We start from the raw sequence: 19280 nt of genomic DNA on the forward strand, positions 1-19280 counted from the left end.
AAGAAATCATGAGAGAATCCACAGCACTTGTTTGAAGGTGCTCAAAGAGGAGAGGGAGAATTTCATCAAGAGTCCCTTTGCTGCCAGGGGGTGCATCAGCACAGCAATGCCAAGCACAAGGCAATGGGATTCAGTACGTTTGCACACAAATAACATTTCCTTCCTCCTTCTCCTTCTTTACATATTTTATTTAGATATATAGTATCCAGGAACTCCATTTACTTATAGTAGGAAGTTGGATCTGGGCTCTCTGGAAATACTCAGCAGAAGAATTTCACAGAGGCAGTAAACTGAAATTTTCTGTGGAATAGAGGAGTTTCAAACAGACACACATGTTTAAAATATAAACATTAACTTCAGCTACTTACAACTATTGAATTCCTTTCCATGCTTTGCTGCCAGTCTAGACACAAAGTCATCATTCATGTGAATCGAGTTCTGCCATTGCCCTCAGTGGATCAAAGTCAGGGTGTCAGAGGAAACAGAAGTGATTTCTCTGAAGTGTTACTGGAAAATTAGCCATATATACACAAATGACTGCTAACTGAATTCAGGCCTTCAAAATACAATTCCCTTGTCTTTCACATTGCAATCCCTTTGCATTTTCTTGGCCTGTCAAGCCTGAACAGTACCCCCTTGTTCTGTTTTCCAGAAGATCCTAGCATCCTGTCCTTCAAGAAGGGAGACTTGCTAATCTTCACAGAAGACAAAAGGCTTGATGCAGACTCTGGCTGGATCTCTGCCCAGAATGAAAGGACAGGCAAAACAGGGAATGTATTTTTGGAAGACATCTACATCATTCCTTCCCTCACAAAACCTTCTAGTCAAGTGGTGGTAAGGAAAGCTAAGCACTCCCTGTGAAAAGACTGGAAGAAGATAAAAAATGTTAATATGCTTGAATTAATAACTGGAAGATAATTGTCCCTCAAAAGTCAGACAAGTTCTACACCTCCCATTGAAACAAAGCATTTACTTCTGTCCTGTCTGAAAACAAAACTAAACCTAGCCCAGACCCTAAGGAGAAGACTGCAAAAACAAATGACTTTAAAAAACCCCAAAATCCAGTCTATTCATCATGGGAGATTGCAGTGCCTGGAACTGGTAGCAATTAATGGGTATGGGTGTGCAGTTGAATTTTCCTGCATTCACTCTGGGCTTGAGTGGTGATCACATTATGCCTCAAGAGAACCTCTGAGTGAATGCAGGTTACTTAAAGAGAGTATGTTCTTTGAGGGAGCCAAGGTTTCTCATTAATGCCTCTGCTAATAATTTTGTCTTCAGTTTTGAGGATTCAGTGTATCCTGTGCTAAGAGATAAAAAAGCAGAAAAACTGGTAGCAAAACACACTAGAGAGAAGCAGGTGCATTGTCAAATATGTGTTGTGCTTTGAATAATCACATACATTTTAATGTCCACTACTATTGTGTCTGTGTAAAGTACTCCTTTGAGTCAACTGTATCCAGGTCTTTCTTGAATCTCTGGAGATACTGCTTTTGAGACAGAAGGTCTCAGGCAGCACACAGGATTACTGCACATAAATGCTGAGTAATACCTGACAATACTTGCAGAGGCCATGTGACATCTCTATGTGGCTGTGTTATTCCAGAGTTTGCTGATGATGTCTCCAGACCAGAGGAGGACAGCTTCACAGAACTCCTTCATGGAGGAACCTGATGAAGAGGATATCAAGGTGAAGCCTTACACCCTGGAGGAGTTCTCCTACGAACACTTCAGGTGAAGAGTATGCCCTAGAAAAGTTCTTGTTGGTCAGTAATCCTTAAAGAGAATTATGTAATAGTATTTCCCACTTCTGACTGGGTTTCTTCTTTTTGTTCCCTATAATTGTGACTTTGGATATACAGAGATTCTGGCACATGACCTATTGTATCTTAAGTCTGCAAGAATGCAAAGGAGAGGGTAGAAGAACCCCAGCTGGACTGACTTCTTCCAGCAGGCCCTATTCTTACTTCTCACTCCTTCTTCAGTACTTAGCTTCTACTGACCATATATAACATCAGAAAATAAGGGGAAATTGGTTTTCTAAAAAACCCTCTTCTTTTTGCAAGCCTCCTATCTTCTGGATATACAGGAAACTACATTTCCTTGCTCTTGTTGATCTGCAGAATCAAAGGAGATCTGAGATCACTATCTCGTGAAAGCACAGGTCTAAAGATATGACTTTGTGATAATGACCTCCTTTGTTCATAGCAATACTGATCCAGTAATTCTGTATTGCTTGCACTTGCCTTTATTCAGGGCTCCTGAGAAGGAATCCATCAGCAAAGCTGTTCTCCAGAAATCCCGTGGGCACAGTCAACTGTGGGCACATTCTAAGGAGCCTCTGAAACAGCCACTGCTGAAGAAAGCATGCACAGACCCTGATCTTCGGGATTTGGCCTGTCAGGCCTTCATTGATATCCTTTCTCTCCTTTCTGTGGGCTCTGAGAACACTAAGGGGAAGGAAGAGTTAGCTAGGTCCACTAAACTACTTCTGTTGAGATACTTCAGTCACCTTACAGGGGGTACAATCTCATAAAGATGAAGCAGGTCAAATTTGTTTCCCTTGTCTACACAGGAAATGTTCCTGTTTCCTCCCAGTACTCCACAGCTACTGATGGCTCACTTAACTAATAATACGGCTTTAGGAGTGAGATTTACTGCATATGCCCAGAGAAAGCAGCTACTAGCAAAGTACAAATCATAGCCAAACAGCAACTGCTGCACAGGGAAAGGGAGTAGGGAATGGACAGGGAACATGCTCCAGACCCTCCTCCCAGTATTTGCCACTTAGACATCAACAAACATGTTACAATCCAGATAAAACTACCTATTTGCCTTCCAAAATTGGCCTGCTTTTCTCCTTAACAGCACATTCACCCATCATGAAATTCATGGGAGATTACCCCTCAAAACAGGCCCACTCCTCTGTTGAAGTTACTGACCAGATATTTGTGCCAGCTATCCAGGAGGAGGTCCTGCGGGATGAGATTTACTGTCAGATTATGAAGCAACTGACTGAGAACAGAAACAGGTATTACTTGGGTGCAAACATCCTGCTCCTGCACAGCCAGGCCTCAGGTGCAGGGGGCATCAGGAGCTCCTGCTGCATTTGTGATGCAATGGGGACAGGGGGAAGGATAAACAAATGTTGGAGTAACAGCTTCTTCCCCCTTTTGCCAGGCAGTGCTGTGGGGCTCACCTTTGTGGAGTGCTCTCAGGCAGGGGGAGGCCAGAGAGCACCATCAATCATCTCCCCTGAGCTGCTGCCTTGCTCCCATCAGCATTCTGTGCTCATCGCCTTGTGGTGTCAGGCAGGCAAGGTGTCACTGAGGCTCTCCTCCTCTCGAAGCAGTTTGTAGGGGAAACACTACATAGTCCTTGCATCCCTTCAGCAACTGCCCTGACAGCTCTCCATTTAAATTTCCCAATGGCAGCATTCCCCTCTCACAAAAACATAGCTTGTGCTGGATTTTAACCACCAGTGAATAAATACTTTTGATTAGTTATATTAATTAGGTTACATAACTACCTAGCAGAACAGATTGGTTACAGAGGCACCTCCCACATAAACGTCTCTGGAATAGGCTGGTGTTTTCTTCCCCACTCACAAAATGATAATTTGATCTACTTCCAGGGAAACTGAATTGAAAAAAGGAGATTAAAATAATATTAATTATTAACAAAATAGTTTGTCTGTTTCTGGGAACATTGTGTTTATTTATTTATTTTCTATCCTACTGTTCCAGAAGACTTAAATGTAGTGGAACTTCCATTGTGTGTTAAATGGTAAATTCCCTTGCAAATAGTGAATCTTACAGGCTACTTAATGCATAGTCTGTAACCATGGTGCCAGTGCCATGCCTGATGTATTCCACCAATTTAGTAGCCGTTGTGAGCGGGATCACTGATGTGGAAAAACAATGCTTGAAATGTGGCTATTTCCATATACTTTCATTAGAACAGCCAGAGCAACAAATCTTTCATCCTTCCCAGGCTGCTGTGTTGTGGACCATGTCCTGCTCTCACACAGACACAAACATCACTGATCTATAGAGTATAAATGGGATTAAAATAGTCTGTCTTCATCTACAAAATTAGAACAGTAAGTGGGAACAAAGAAGCCAGAACCTCTTTATTCAGTGAAGTCTGATGCCCTTTCAGAGTCAGACATGCTGACTTTCCCAACCAAAACCACACCAGCGAGCATTTCATAGCAATCCTTGGACACAGCTAAATGTGTTCTGCTCCTGGCTTTGAGGCAGAGTCACTGACCACCTTAAGGCTGCAGAGCCCTTTTTAATTGTGAGGGCAAGGTGCCAGAAGAGCTTCAACTGGCAGATTTCACAGATGCAGAGGGCTGGAAGAACTGGATTTCTGCCTGAAAAACAGTACCAGCTCGATCTGGAGCATTTAAGAACTGCATCTATCTCACTTCATAATGCTATCAACATGTTCATTTTTCAGAACAGAACAGGAGTGCATGTAAGGGGAAGCCAGTGCATGCAAAGTGCTCATGCCCTGAGCAAAGCTGGCCAGTGCAGAGAGCAGGTGAATACATCCATTGAGAAAGCACAATCTGAATACATGTGAGCTTGAACACCAAATCAACAGTGGCTTTCCAAGAGGATGGCACCAGGGTCACTGCTGCTAAGATGTCTGCTAAACTGGAATTTGTATTAGTTCATGAGGTTTGCATCTGTCATGAGTATTTCTCATGCAGGACTTGGGACTGCACATCCAGGTTATGGTTGTTGCACAGCAAATTAATGCCAGAGCCCAGGTGAAGGCTCTGTTGATTTGCAGCTCTCTGAGACCACGGGACCCATCTATGGGACCATGATGGGAGTGTATTTCTCTTACCTGTAGCTGGTTGTGTGGTCAAACACAGAATTATATGTGGCTGTAGCAGAACTGTTGGCTTTGCATTCACAGGTACAGTGAGACCAAGGGCTGGCAGCTCCTCTGGCTCTGCACTGGCCTCTTCCCACCCAGCAAGTCACTGCTGAAACACGCCCAGAAGTTCATAGAGACACGTCAGAAAGAAACACTGGCTCCAGGCTGCCGTCGGAGGATTCAGACAGTAATGAGGTAAATAATCTGGCATATAACCAGCTCAAAGTGTTCAAATGTCAATAATCAGGTCCCAGAAAACACACAGGCTAAAATAACGTGACTGTTACTTTCCTTTTCGTCTTTATATCTTGTTTTTTTAAGTGATCATTATTTTTAACTTTCTTTATGGACTTTGAACCATTAAAGAGAGGTCTATGTCACAGTTTCACTTTTTTCTTTCACAGTTAGCAGCATTTTTAAAAGTTCATCACCACACATAATCACTTGACTCCCAGAGCTGGGTATTTCAAACATCCTAAAGGGCATGCAGTTGGAATGATGTCAGTGATGATATCCTGACCTTACTTTTCTTTGGTGAGGCAGCATAACCTTGTTGAAAGGGTCAGTACAACCAATTCCTATTCTTTGAAAAACCTCAAATGAACAAAGCCCTGACTCCTACTTGGCTGCTCAGAGCAAGGCACTTCTCCATCCCCTTGGCATTACCCCAAGCTGAAGCAACAAGACCTCCAAACCAAAGTGTTTTCAAATGCGAAGTCGTTCTAAGGGACGTGACACCAGAGAGAGGGAAAGGGCTAACAGGATTTCAGGAAGGATCAACTGAACTGTAAGGGAAAGGTTTCCCTAGATTCCTCCAAGTACTGGAATAACCCAGCTTGCCCCTCTGAGAACAAAGCTTTGGCCTCAAGGTTGACTCCAGCCTTTTCCCTTTTGATGGTGTTGTGATTTACCACTTGCTTGCCACAGCCCTCATCAGTAAAGAATCTGCCCAATTATTTCTCCTTCCAGTTTCTCCATCTTCCCCTTTCTCTCAGGCTGGGCCACATGTTTGGTCTGTGAGCCCCACGGGTCAGGCTCTAGGGGAACACTAACATAGTGGATATCCCTCTTGCAGTGGATGGGATTTGGCACTGCTGGGGAAATGTCACCACACATTGAGCTCGCTTTTGAAGTGTCTGAAAAATGCATGGCAAGGAATGCTATTCATTGTTTATTTCTATGGAGAAGACTTAAAAATTCCTGCCTCCCTATATCATGTACTATTCATGCTGTAAGCCCTGTTGAGCTGTACAGAGCTCCTTTAGAGAGAGTAATTAGGGAGGGGAAAGCAGAATGGGTTGTTTGGAAGGAGAATTTTATCTGCTAAACTGCCCCAGATCTGGAGCCTGGGGGATGGGAAGGGGAACAAAGACAAATCTTGTCTTCTAAGAGTGGTTCTTTTCCTAAAATCAAACTTGCATCTACATAGAATAGAATAGAATAGAATAGAATAGAATAGAATAGAATAGAATAGAATAAACTATTTCAGTTGGAAGGGATCTTCAGTGATGATCTAGTCCAACTTCTCCCTGTAAGTAATTTGGTCTCTTTGGAAAGGGTAGAGCAGGCAGCTCAAAGGATTGACCTACAATACATACAGTGGAAGCCAACTGAGCCCTTGGGCATACACCTTTTTCTCCATAAACCACTTTACAGCTTCATCCCCAGAATCCTGGCCAGGGAGCCATCCTGATGGCTGTTAAGCAGATCTCACCTTGGCAGCGAATTACTAGCTTAGGCTGCAAGGAAAGGTGGGTAGCCCTATGCCTCTGCAGCCTAACTGCTGCAATTCCTTGAGCTCCCAGGGCCTCCCTCTGATGCCAGTTCAGGAACAGGTAACTGAGTAGGGCAGGTCCACACTTCATACAGTGCCTGCACAGTACAAAGCACATGCTCTAGCTTGGCTACAGTCAAGTTTTCCTTCTCCAAATGGAAATGCTCCTTTATAGAATGGGAAGAAAAGTTTTCAAATCCACATAATTAAAGCTTGGATCCAGACCAACCTCCAGCTGAGAGACTGACCCAGTGTGAGAGGCCAGTTAGCTATGGTGTTCAAAATACCTGAACAGCCTGCTCTGTGCCACCGAGGACAGGAACTTACCAGCCCCAAGAGGCAATTTGCTAGATTTGTTCTCACTTTAACTATGTCAAGGTTTTGGCATGAATGAGACTTCAGGGCCAGTTCCTTTGCTATAAAAGGCGGCTCTGCTCTGAGGTATAATTTCACAGCTGAGGTATAATTTTGCACAGCTTAAGCACCTCCTAAATCAGTGACTGCACTCTAGCTCTTACATAGCATGTAATGCTTTCGGCAGCCCTCCAGACCTTTTTGGTACTCGGGCTCCAAGTAATTTTGTATCCGAGTATTTTTGCCGAGTCAGGAATTAAATAAAATTTGTTTCTCCTTGTAGCCATTATATTCATACTTCAGTAAGGAAAAATGCTGCTGAATCCACACAAGAGGCAATGGTGCTGGCTAGAAAGGTGCCTTATTCATGCAACCTTATTCTTGCAAAGCAGCACATTTTTACTTTACATTCTAATAAGACCCTCAGTGTCTTGCTGTTAATACACTGAATTTGCACTGGGGAGTTCCATTAGAGCCCACCCCATTGCACAGTACTGGCATTTTAGAGAGTGTCTGCTGGAATACTGTTGTTCATTTCCTCAATGATTAAACTGATCTCTCTTATGGTTGGTGGCATTTTCCAGGAGTGGCTGCAGGAAGTGGGCACCTCATCCTGTGGAGGTTGAGGCCATCTTACAGAACAACACTAAGATCTCACACAAGATTTGCTTCCCCAATGAAACAGAACAGGTGAGCACTTACTTGTTTTTCCTGCCTTGACCATTTTTCCAGCCATGATGTGCTCATCCAGGAGCATGTGTGAAGACATTCAATATTCTTATTTCTTCCTCTCCTCTGTGTAACAAGAGTCTTGTTATCTCATAGACATTTGATGTGGGAACAAACACCAAAATCCAGACTCTGTGTCAGAACATTGCTTCCAAATTGCAGCTGCAGTCCTGGGAAGGTTTCAGCCTCTTTGTGAAGATTGCAGACAAGGTAACTCCTTCTTGATCTGGCAGGGTAACCAGACTGCCTTCCTTTCTTATTTGCCCCACCTTATGCCTCACCTAAACAACCATACAAAGCCAAGGACCAGAGCAGATGATTACTGCTTCTGTCTTACTGAGACAATGCAATCTAAACTTGAACTTTTACCACCTGACAATTATTTTCAGTCTCTTGAAGAGGCTGGATGGAGATGCAGTTTCTATAATTCTGCCAGTACCCAGGTGGCATTAAAAGCAGAGAAGATGTAGGCTTTCTGGCAGCTGCAAGGATGGTTGCATACTGCTGGATTCAGCTCTTTTTCACTCACACTTTGCTCTGTACATGTGCTGCACATATACAGTGCCCACTAGGATAAGGGAAAGCAGGGGTAACCAGCACCTGTTAATTACTCTCTGGTTTGTTGGGAGCCTGCCTTGCCTGAGCTGAAGCTTGCGCTGGATGTCTTGCTGAGAGGTCCCTTCTCTCTGAAACTGTGATCAAGGCAAAAGCAACACTGAGCCCTAGCACAGGGAGTTTCTGGTGTGCTGCCTTCCTGAAAAGAGAAACAGTATGTAACAACACTTTTTACAAAGAGAAGACTGGGAATAAGGCAGGCATCTTCAGCTTGACTTCAATAAGCAACCTGGAAAGCAAGAAGCAACAGAAGATGCAATAAAGATCCCCATATGAAATATAAGGAAATTGAGCCTTCCTCCACCTATTTTTTTACTTCTTTCCTACTGTAATTCCACTCTCTCACTGTAGACAGGGAAAGAAAATTCAGTCAGATACTTGGGTATGTGGTACAGGCAGCATTTTATACGATGTGCTAACCCCTCCTTTCTCTCCTTCATTGCTTGGCCTCTGCAGGTGATCAGTCAGAATGAAGCAGACTACTTCTTTGACTCCCTAAGGCAGGTGACAGACTGGAATAGAAGGAACAAACCAGGAAAAGATGGTAAGGAGAATGCCAGCATGACAAGAAGCATCAGGGGATGTACTCCCATCAGTGTAAGAGAATTCAGGTGTACTGCACACCAGCAGGCAGCTGTCATGAGCACCAATAACAAACACTCAGTGGTAGTCCTTCAACTTCTCCATCTGATCATTGCAGGAGCAGTGTCCAGAACTGAAAACTAATAATTTCTTCTGTCATCTAATATGGCTGCTTGTGTTGTTTTGTTAGTAACTTTGTTATTATTAAAACCATAATTACTTTCCTGAAGCAATTCACAAGCAATTTAAAAACTGTAGAACTGTCAGTGGCACAGAGAACACTAACAAGATCTGATCTCCTTAGGGGCTGCTCTGTCTGTGGCATATGAGGTGTACTTCATGAGAAAGCTGTGGCTGAATGTCACTCCTGGCAAGGATCTGAAAGCTGATACTATTTTCCATTACCACCAGGTAAGCAGCTCCCTAAGGCAGAGGTGTCATGTGAGCCAATAAATACTCCTGGGAAATTAAGTCTGTAGGAGTATTACTGTCTCCCTCTCAAAAGCCTGCATTATAGAGCCTCCAGAGGAATACCTCCTCCAGAGAGGGCACAGCTCAGCCTCAGAACATACTTACTTCTCACAGTGCTCACACCTTAGCTACACTGAACATGTTAAGAGTACAGCTCCTTTACCTCACTGTACTGGGGAAATGCTCATCTTGCTTCATAAATCAGAGAATCAAAGAAAGTTTTGGGTTGGAAAGGATCTTTAAAGATCATCCAGAGAACTTTCAGAAGGAGCCAAAAGTTCTTGGGGTGTCCTTGGACTGTGTTTGGCAAGACTTGTGTCCTGACCTCACAAATACAGAATATTTAAGTCAGTGTTTGCTTTAGCCCATTCTGCCTGGATTCAGAGCTGGTCTCTTCCAGGAATTGCCAAAGTACCTCAGAGGCTACCACAAGTGTTCCAAGGATGAAGCTGTGCAGCTGGCAGGGCTGATTTATAAAGCACGCTTCAACAATGACCGCACGCAGCTGGCAGCCATCCACAAAATCCTGAAGGAACTGGTGCCAGACAATCTGCTCCGAGCAGTGTCACCAGACGAATGGAAGAAGGTAAGAACATCGGCTTACATTAGTCACAATACATATACAGAGCTTTAGTAGAGAAAACACATTGAGCTACATTTTTGATCTGATGGTCTTTGAAAGTACTGTGGAGGAATGGTATTGGATATTCCTGGATTTCCCTCTTCCAATCCAGATTTTACATACTCTACCAAAATTCTGAAAGATATCTGCAGGCCTGAATGGCTTTTCTGCAAGTGTGCATCTTTCTTGGTGATACTTAACTATTTCCAGTGCCCAGAAAAAGAGTTAAGAGATAGGAGAGTCAGTGATGGGACTTGGAAGTTGAGGATACTGGACAGAAATAGAAAATTAGGGTGTCTCATAAGTATTTCTTGGCACAAATCGATCTCCTTGCACTGTGTCCATGTTACTTAGAGCAAAAGGCTTTTATCCACAAAATGGGCAAAGAAGTTTCAGCAAGCACTTATCACTTAATCTGCTGAGGAAAACACAGGACATTCTTTCAAATTCAAAGGGAAAATTCACCCTCCATTTTTCAGCCAAAGATGTAATACGTACCTGTGGGTGTTGAACACTAGCTTTCTATCTCACATTGCCCCTCTGCCCTGAAGTCCACTTCCTCAAGATGCTGGGCTTCCTTCACCCAACAGAGGAATAAGGAACATTGGAGGGTTCTAGCTTTACCTTGTCCCATAGCATAGCAGCTGTTTTCATTTTCAATTTTCTACTGCTGTGGAAAAAAGCCTGATTGTGGTGATGAGCTGAAAGGCACTGGAAACCTGTCTGTCTCCAACTCAACTAGCTCTGTATCCTCTTTTCCTGAACAGAGCATTATTACAGCATATAGTAAACATGAAGGAAAAACTGTGGATGAGGCCAAGATTGCTTTCTTGAAAATGATACACCGGTGGCCAACATTTGGATCAGCCTTTTTTGAGGTGAAGGTAAGGTTTGAAGGCCTGTGTGAGTTGGTTTGGTAGTAGATCGGTACCAAGGAATACAGACTGACTATAATTCCATATCTGAAAGTAAAAATACATGATAAAGCTGAATTCCTGTAATCTCTTGAGGAAAACTCAGTTCCTTCCAAGTTGGGAGATGTATTCTTCATCCATTCTAAATTATGCTTGTTGTTTACTGGCAATGTTGTTGCTTTAGTTGTAAATACCTCTACTACAATTATACAGCTGTAGGGGGCTAAATTGTCACTGCTCTCCACAAGAAAGTGCTGCCAAATCTTATCTCTTTGGTGATTCTTCCCTCAGAACAGAATGGTACTAACCTTCTCATTCTGGAGTGGGTATCACCCAATAATAATTTCCCATGTGTTATCTTTAATTCCTCCTCACTAGGCTCTTAAATGGTTTGCATTATTCACTAAGTCTGTTACCAGACAGCATAGTAAATAATGGACCTGATTCTGCTGTCATATAGCATTTGCTCAAGTCATCAGTATATGGCCAAAATGTTTCAGTGTTCATTTGGGAAGGAGAACAAGAAGCACTGGACACTGTTAAAGGTCACTGGGCCCCTGCTACAGATAATTTCTCAATTTTCTGATTATCTTGCTGTGTTACTCATTTATAGCAAGCCTCGGAGCCCAATTTCCCAGAGATTGTACTGATTGCAATCAACAAGCAAGGAGTCTCACTGATACATCAGAAGACAAAGGTAACAGCTGCCTCTCACAAGTTCATCTAAGGAAGGATTGAATAGACCCTGCTAATTTAGGGACAGTGATAGGACCTTGCCCAGGAATGGGAGGAGAGGACAAAGGCTCTCTACTAATTTTCTGTGTGAAACTGAAGAAAATGTTACAGTCTCAAATCACTTCTTTGCAGTTTCTACACTGGAAAGGAATAGCATAGAGCATCTCTGAAAAAAGACAGGGGAATCATGATAGAACTGACTAGGTGGGAACATCAGGAAGATGGATGGGCAATGCACCCAGGAACCTGCTTCAGAAAAATGCTTTGCAGGAAGCCCCAGCTGTCTGAAAGATCAGGCTGAATGGCCATGTTTAGCTGCAGTCTAACCCCAGCAGTCTGGTCTTACAAAGTTCTCAGGAAAAGGGAGTATCACTATTTGGTTTCAATAATGGAGTAAATTAAAATACAGGTGTAGATTATTGTAAATCTGATAGCAGTGTGCTAAGGCAAAGATCAATATATAATGAAAGGAAGTCTCATTAATGCGATTAAAATTTACCTGGTTGGTAACAATACAATACACCACTAATGTGGATGCAAGAACTACCTTGATCCACTGCTTTTATAAATGAAGTGGGGAAGAACAAAAATTCTCTGACTCCACAGGTTTTCTTATGTAACAGCCTGTTTTCATTTGAGAAATGTTCTACAGATCAGTTTGTTTCCCCTTGCAGGACATTTTAGTAGTCTACCCCTTCAATAAAATATCCAACTGGAGCAGTGGGAGCACATACTTTCACATGACAATAGGCAACCTGATACGAGGAAACCGGCTCTTATGTGAGACATCTCTGGTAAGAAGAGTTTTGCCAACTTAGACGCAACAAAATCCTAACTTCTACTTTCCAATCAGGACTGCTACAAAAGAACGTGCCAAAACAGATAAATACCAGTGCAGATACAAATAGTATTCACTGCTGTGTGGAATAAAATTGCCATTTGGAACTGGTTCAGTTAATATATAATTATATCTGATGCAAAGATGCATGACACAGAACACAAGGAAAAATAGTAATTACCCAAATTCTTCCCATACATCAAAATTCTATCCATCTGAGATGTTAAGACTGCAAAGCTACATAAGAAGCTTTTTGTCTTGCATGTCTGCCTCCAGTTGTATAGTAATGCCAGCCCTGTAAGACTTCATATTTTCCAGAGTGGTACCTCCTTTTAAACAACTGGTTTCAGACTATTCACAATTTCAGAGAAGCATCACTGTATTAATATTTAAAGGTAGGTTTGTAAAGATAACAAAAACATTTAAAGGCTAATTACTAACTGACAGAAAAGCTTGAATTCTTAAATACAAGAATCTTAAGTACAAATCAATCTACAGAGTAAATACTACGGAGACAGTGGATCTATGCTCTGTGAAGTTTTGGAAGTCTATGAAAAGCACAGGGAGGAATGGATGAATTATAACTAGAACAGTGACAGATACTGAAAGAAAAGATGTTCATTCAAGAAGAACCTGAGAAGATGATAAGTGAGGGAGGAAATGAGTTATTTTTGCTTGTGGAACTCCCTGAGAGATTTAAGACTTTTTTCTTTCCTGACAGGGTTACAAAATGGATGACCTGTTAACATCCTACGTACGCCTGCTCATGAATGCTGTAAACAAGCAAAAGAACCTCCCAGCCTGAGAGTGGAAATAGAGCCCATGACCTACACTTGTGCCAAACTACCTGTAATTTCATATCCCAAAAGAAATGCCATTTAAAAATATTCATCTTCATGATTGATCTTCTGATCAAACACTGAATGAACCAAGTTGCTGAAATACTACTACAAGAGAAGCTCAAGTCAGCATGTGCTTTCAGATATATCACTTCTGTTTTAGGTGTAGTATGAGAATTTTTTTCAGATATTGGATTTAGAGAAAGTTTAGATGGACTTTCATGTTCTGTGGGAGTGAGGAAACCCTGTGAGGGCCTGTTCTAATAGCTTGAATCTTCTCCATCTAAAGACAGACACACATTAAGAGCTATCTTTCTTTTGGAAAGAAAATGCCCCTTATTGTATATGCTCTTACCAAATGCACAGACTCCCAAGAGTCTTTGAAAACAAAGGTAATTTTTTTCCTCCTATTGGCAATTCTAAGAGTGGAGAGATGCCCTTTAGTAGTAGATAACTGGACACTTTGAAAGGTAAGATGCTGGGTTTCCTCTGGTCCCTAGGTTACATGCTGCACATAACAGTAGACTGACAGCCAATTACTGACAGAATGTAACTGCATGCTGCTAAACTTGCAGGCTGTTCCTAACTTACCACAGCCCTGCTTAAATTAAATAGCCTTCTTTCTTCCACATTATAATGCTCTTGGAAGCTAAAACTGCTTTCTACTGTGGAATTTCTAGTAAGATCTGAAATGAGTCTGGGGTTTGGGTCCATCACTTTTAGTTGCTCCTATTTCAAGATATAGATGAGCTACTCAGTGCAAATCAGAATTGAAGAACTCAGTCTAACAAAGGTCTGTTGAAAAGAGACTTTTCTGCTCTACAAAAATATTCTATTTGGAGTTATGCAGACATTCCTTCATGAGACAAGCATAATAGCTTTAATTTGCCCTGATCTTTTCTGCTTCCTGTTTAGCAGACAGTTTGAGTGGTAAAATTCAATTCAGCACTTGTTCATCTCTAAGAGGTTTGCAGAAACACAGCTTTGGTGCCACGGGAACTAGAGTGTGCTCTGAGTGTGTAAAGCAAATACAGACTGTGGTGGGAGTAAGCTTAGCTGCTTCACCCTCAGAACAAATACTCCTCCCTCGCTCCCAGTGAAACATGAACATGTCTTAAAGCATTTACACCAAGTTCCTTGAGACACAATCTGGCAGTGCTGGAAAAGCAGCTCTGCCTGATCTCTCAACTTTGCCAATGGGTGCACAATGGTCCTCTTGTTCCCTCTGACATGTATGTGCAAAATTCAAATGCTGGTGGGAGTTTTGTATATGGGTGGCAGGGAAGAGCCCTACTCTCTTTGTGCATCTAAATGAGTGCCACATCTCTCAGAATAGCTGATCTTTTTGCAAGCACTTAGATGCTCCTGCTGTGATCTCCATTGCTGGCAATGGAAATGCTGGAGTCTAATTACCCAGAGTGGTTTTGTCACCCAGTGTCTGATCTAACTAAGTAGCTATAAGTATGAAATGTTCAACACTTTACCTGTACAAAAATAAATTTTGCAGCCAAACTGTATTGTTTCTGGTTTTTAAATAAAGTGCATAAAATAAACCGTGTGTTTTTTTATCCAAGGAAAGTGAATTTTTGTTCCAGATCCATGTAACCTAAATCTACCAAATATCCACTATATCCTGTAAATGACCACAGCATCCCATCTGCTCATTACATACACAACACAATTTGTACAACACAGCCACTAGAAGGATGATATACCCCTTTCTGCACATCCTCATCAACCAACACATCACCAGAGAAGCAGCACAGGCCCAAAACGTGAATTCACCACAACAGTGCTTCAGGTTTCAGCAATCCCAGAGTTCCTTGGAGTGGGTAACAGTCTCTGGCTAAGCACTGAAAATATGGTATTAATTGTACACTATACACATTTTTTTTCCATTTTTTTGTGTAAAGATTTAAAATGTATTACAGTTAACTTTAATACAAGAATATACAAAAGCACAGTATTACAACACTTCAATCTACAATCATGTGTTTTGGTTAGACAGCTCAAACAACATGTGATAAAGTGAGAGCTCTACATGGTGCAAAACCCATCAAGGCCTGAACCAAGGCAGGGAGCTGCTAATTCTTTTTTCAGCCTAATACCCTCAGCACTTAACAGTGCTTTACAGGCTAGTATAACCATGTTTATTACACGCTTGCCTGCCATCTATTCCTTCCCCATCCAATCACTTCTGAAAGTGTCAGTGATATCATCTAACACCAACCATGCCACATCAGGAATTCTCTATGGAAAGGCTGACCAGTGTTTGTCAGCTCTACACAGACTGCTGTAAAAACATCAGGACGCAAATCCTAGAGAGCAGATTAGTGCAATAACGAGAGCCTGCAATGATTAGCATATCCTTTGAATAAAAACAAGCTTCACATACCATGCTTTCTAAAAGCAAAACCATTTTCAAGTGTACTCAGTGAGTGTTAGTGATTTTAATTAGGCGTAAATGTGAATGTAAACTATAAATATATAGTATGAGACAACATTTTTTAGTAGGTGTAGATTTCTGAGCCAAGTTCAACCTTCAAATAAATCTCTACACTCCAGTGGTGTGATGCTTAGGAAGAATTTGGCCAGCAGGTCTATTTGGAGCAATGGAAAAAAGCATGCAGCTTATTTCTTGCTGACACCTTGACTATATTCATTAAAATGAAGCAAAACCCAACCTGTCAGCCTACCAAGGCACTAAGGATAACTTGTGAGTTTGCATTATATTCTGCTTGGTTTTTAAAAAGTAGACTGACAGAAGCAGAGGAAGATGCATTTTTAAGCCACTTACAGTTATTCTCCTACTCCTTCAATTCCACTCTCACGCAAGAGGTACATTGGTAATATAAACTACTGTAACTCTGCACATTGCAGGCTATGGGCAGGAGAAGTATAAGAAAAATTATTGTGAAAAATCAATACTTTAAGAGAATATCCCCCTCCATTAGTTTAGCGATCAGGGACTGCAATTATTTTTTTCACCAATTAATTTTGCAAAGTGCCCTGAAGATAAGGACATATTCCAAATCCTAGAGAACTGAACAGCCTTTCAAAGAGAATGATATCAACTCTCCTTTGAACTATGAAGCTTTCTAGGTCTGCCAAATTTCTAACACGAGACAAGGGAAAGCACACACTAAATCTTCACTGGCAGCACAGAAGTAATGCCATTCACCTTCACATACGTGCATTTTCCATTGCTGAATGTGAGAGTGGCTGCTGAAAGAATATTACCTATCGGCTGCTAGTTACTTAGTCCTTCCATATTTACCAGGAATGTGTGGCTGTGTGTTCCTCCACCACTTCCCAGGAGGCTGGGGATACACAGCTGCTCAGATTCAGCATCAGACATGGCCTGTGACTGAGACCACAGGAACAGAACGGAATGTTTTATGTTGAGAAGAATCTGCATAATGTACTGAGCTGCACCTAGGTCAGAACTTCAAGTGTTTTATGCTGTGACAAAATGCCAAACAACAGGTTTGATTGTAAATGGAGGTCTTTGCAGGGCCATGCTACTGCACCAAAAGACATGCTGTTTTTTCTGCCCTTAACTAAAAGGCCATTTTAAGGCTGGTGAGAAAACACTGAATAGCCACATGCTCTCCTAAAGCAGTGACACAAGCAGCTACTATCACTGGAATCTACAGTGTAAATTGGTCAGGAGAAGATGAAAGAGTTTACTGCTAAAATTAGGCCTATCCCCTCATCATTGTTACAGTGGATACACTATAACCCAGTTCAAAGATTACAGTAACTTACAGCAACAAAAAGCAAAGCAGCTGAGGGAAACCGAGTTAGCAAAGGCAGTGAAGATCCTAAGAGATGGTCTCACACGTGGGATTCTGATCGGTTTTCCAGGATTTCCCACCACTGCTTTGGTATCACTGGTACAGTTCCATGGGTATTGATCCAGCAAGTATGGTAACAATTCTAAAGCAGACTACTGCCCCAGTCCAACTGCTGCTCACACATACAAGAAGTGGGAAAGATTAAATTTCTTGGTACCTAATTAACCCATGGCTGCAGGGTGTTGTCTAGGCCCAACTGCTGTGTTCATTTGACCAACTAAAGCAGCCACTTTTTGGAAGATTTAAATCATGCAAAGGACAGTAGCCCTTCAGTGCTTGTCAGCCTTGCAAAGGGGCAGGCACAGTCTCATAAATGTTCATGGAAAATGATTTTCAGGCTGCTCAGCTTAATTCAGCACAAGGAAGAATGGGAGTCACCCCTGAGGGACTCAGAAGTTCACTGGGATCATACACTGTAGGTGGGCTCAGGAACAGCACTGCTGATGGCTCACCTCTAAATAAGTATTGAGAATATCCAAATTTCTCAGCACCTTGGGTTGTGGTAGCAGAGACAGTAGGACCAGTGAAACCTCACTGGTGACAGGCAAAATTAGTGGAGGACTCTATGCTTGAGATGTTAGCATCATGCCTGAGATCCTCTCCTTAAGTACACTCAGGTCTCAAAAAGAAAGATTAATGGGACTCTTATTTGGGTAAAAATTTTAAGAATGGTTTTTTTTTCTGCATAATACCACATTTGCTACAAACTGTAAACATCAGAAACTCCTTCATGTAATTGAGCTTTCTGGAGCGTGACCAACAAGCATATACTTACCTGGCAAATAAAGTGAGAATGGGAAAACTGAAGTGCTTAAATTGGTATCATATTATTTATCCAATTTCCTTATCCAGAAGAGCAGCCAACACTCCAGCCACACTGCCTCAGTAAGTATCAGCTATGCCAACAGACAGGACATGCTTTGTATTGACCAGTAGAAGCTCTACCAGCCATGTAGTAGAGAACAGAGAAAATCAGTGTCAGTTCTAATAAAATGTTTAGCTTCCCATAGCCACCTTCTCCTTAAGGAGAGCCCAACTATTCTGAAGAGGCTCATGTGGCCTTGACAGCTGAAATCTCCTTAGTACTGAGCACAGGAACAGCAAAGGAAACTTCTTAGTTGCCTTAACACTGGGCCTGAGTGGGCAGTGCAGATGCTATAGCTACTGATTCCTGGGCTTGTCCAGTAAACCTACAAACCAGAAGGACTAGGATATAGGGATATAGGATAGGGCACCCATATATTCTCTGTAGAAATCTGGAGAAAGACCAGAACTTTTCGCATGTAGTAAAGAATGACAACTTTCAGACTATTTGCCTATATATTAAGAAACCTAAAAATTGCTTCACCCAGAATAAAAAGAAAAATTCTGATACTCTGATTGAAAAAGAGCAAATCTGACATTTCCTCCAGCCCTACATTTAACCACTTTTTCCAAATTCCTTAGACTAGAGGAGTGGAAAGAGTAGTACAATTTAACTGAGGAAGGAAGGACTGTGTGTAACTCCAAAAGGCAAAATGCAATGTTAGTAGCAAATTAATAAACAGCCTGCATGCTGCTCAAGCAGAACTCATACTCCTCTTCCTGCCAGTGTTAATAAACAATTGCCTGAGAAAAGGGACAGCCTAGATGCAAGAGATAAACCCAGAGGCAGGGGAAGGTACTACTTATCTTTGGTTCCACTTCCTAATAATTGCTTCTGCAATCAAAAGCTGCAGTGAGCAGCAGCTTGTGTTAAGAGTGCAGTCATGAGACCGACAGACCTGTTTGCTTTAAGCAGAGTTTAAATCTAAAGCTTTAGGATGGATCTTCTTGGATGCCAGCTCTGACAATTTCTTCAGGCGTTTCTTCAGCTCCAGAGGAAATTTCTCATAGCACTTCTTGCACACAGGCTTCATGTCAAACTCCACAAATTTATTCCTTTAACATAAAGAACAGTTATTAAAATGGTATTTGCAAACTATATGCTTCACTAATTAAAATTTCCATGCATCTACAGCAGTGTTGTTGCAAGCATTCTATTCCATTTATAAAACAACTCATTTCCTCATCTGGTA

At 41.9% G+C, this 19280-nt stretch overlaps 2 protein-coding genes and 1 long non-coding RNA gene across 3 annotated transcripts in view; 1 reads left to right on the top strand and 2 right to left on the bottom strand.

Moving 5' to 3' along the window:
* The window catches only part of MYO7B (myosin VIIB), a 46478-nt gene extending 30810 nt beyond the window's left edge, over nt 1–15668 (top strand). Inside the window, exons 35-48 of the mRNA XM_033069241.2 lie at nt 653–834; nt 1607–1734; nt 2257–2414; nt 2878–3031; nt 4933–5088; nt 7606–7711; nt 7847–7960; nt 8822–8909; nt 9252–9358; nt 9819–10004; nt 10808–10924; nt 11568–11651; nt 12364–12483; nt 13249–15668. Of these exons, the coding sequence (XP_032925132.1) occupies nt 653–834; nt 1607–1734; nt 2257–2414; nt 2878–3031; nt 4933–5088; nt 7606–7711; nt 7847–7960; nt 8822–8909; nt 9252–9358; nt 9819–10004; nt 10808–10924; nt 11568–11651; nt 12364–12483; nt 13249–13332 (1784 nt within the window). The 3' untranslated portion in view covers nt 13333–15668. The remainder of the gene's footprint in view (nt 1–652; nt 835–1606; nt 1735–2256; nt 2415–2877; nt 3032–4932; nt 5089–7605; nt 7712–7846; nt 7961–8821; nt 8910–9251; nt 9359–9818; nt 10005–10807; nt 10925–11567; nt 11652–12363; nt 12484–13248) is intronic.
* Nucleotides 749–13334, bottom strand: LOC117001079. The gene is made up of 3 exons (XR_004418913.2): nt 4861–13334; nt 1553–1670; nt 749–866 (listed from the first exon to the last, which is right to left on the bottom strand). It is a non-coding gene; the product is annotated as an uncharacterized LOC117001079 (long non-coding RNA).
* The window catches only part of LIMS2 (LIM zinc finger domain containing 2), a 30565-nt gene continuing 26565 nt past the window's right edge, over nt 15281–19280 (bottom strand). The window contains exon 10 of the mRNA XM_033069252.2: nt 15281–19143. Coding sequence (XP_032925143.1) covers nt 18996–19143 — 148 coding nt within the window. The 3' untranslated portion in view covers nt 15281–18995. The remainder of the gene's footprint in view (nt 19144–19280) is intronic.

The sequence above is a fragment of the Catharus ustulatus genome, chromosome 10 (genome assembly GCF_009819885.2).
Source record: "Catharus ustulatus isolate bCatUst1 chromosome 10, bCatUst1.pri.v2, whole genome shotgun sequence".
In the NCBI taxonomy this organism is placed as follows: domain Eukaryota; kingdom Metazoa; phylum Chordata; class Aves; order Passeriformes; family Turdidae; genus Catharus; species Catharus ustulatus.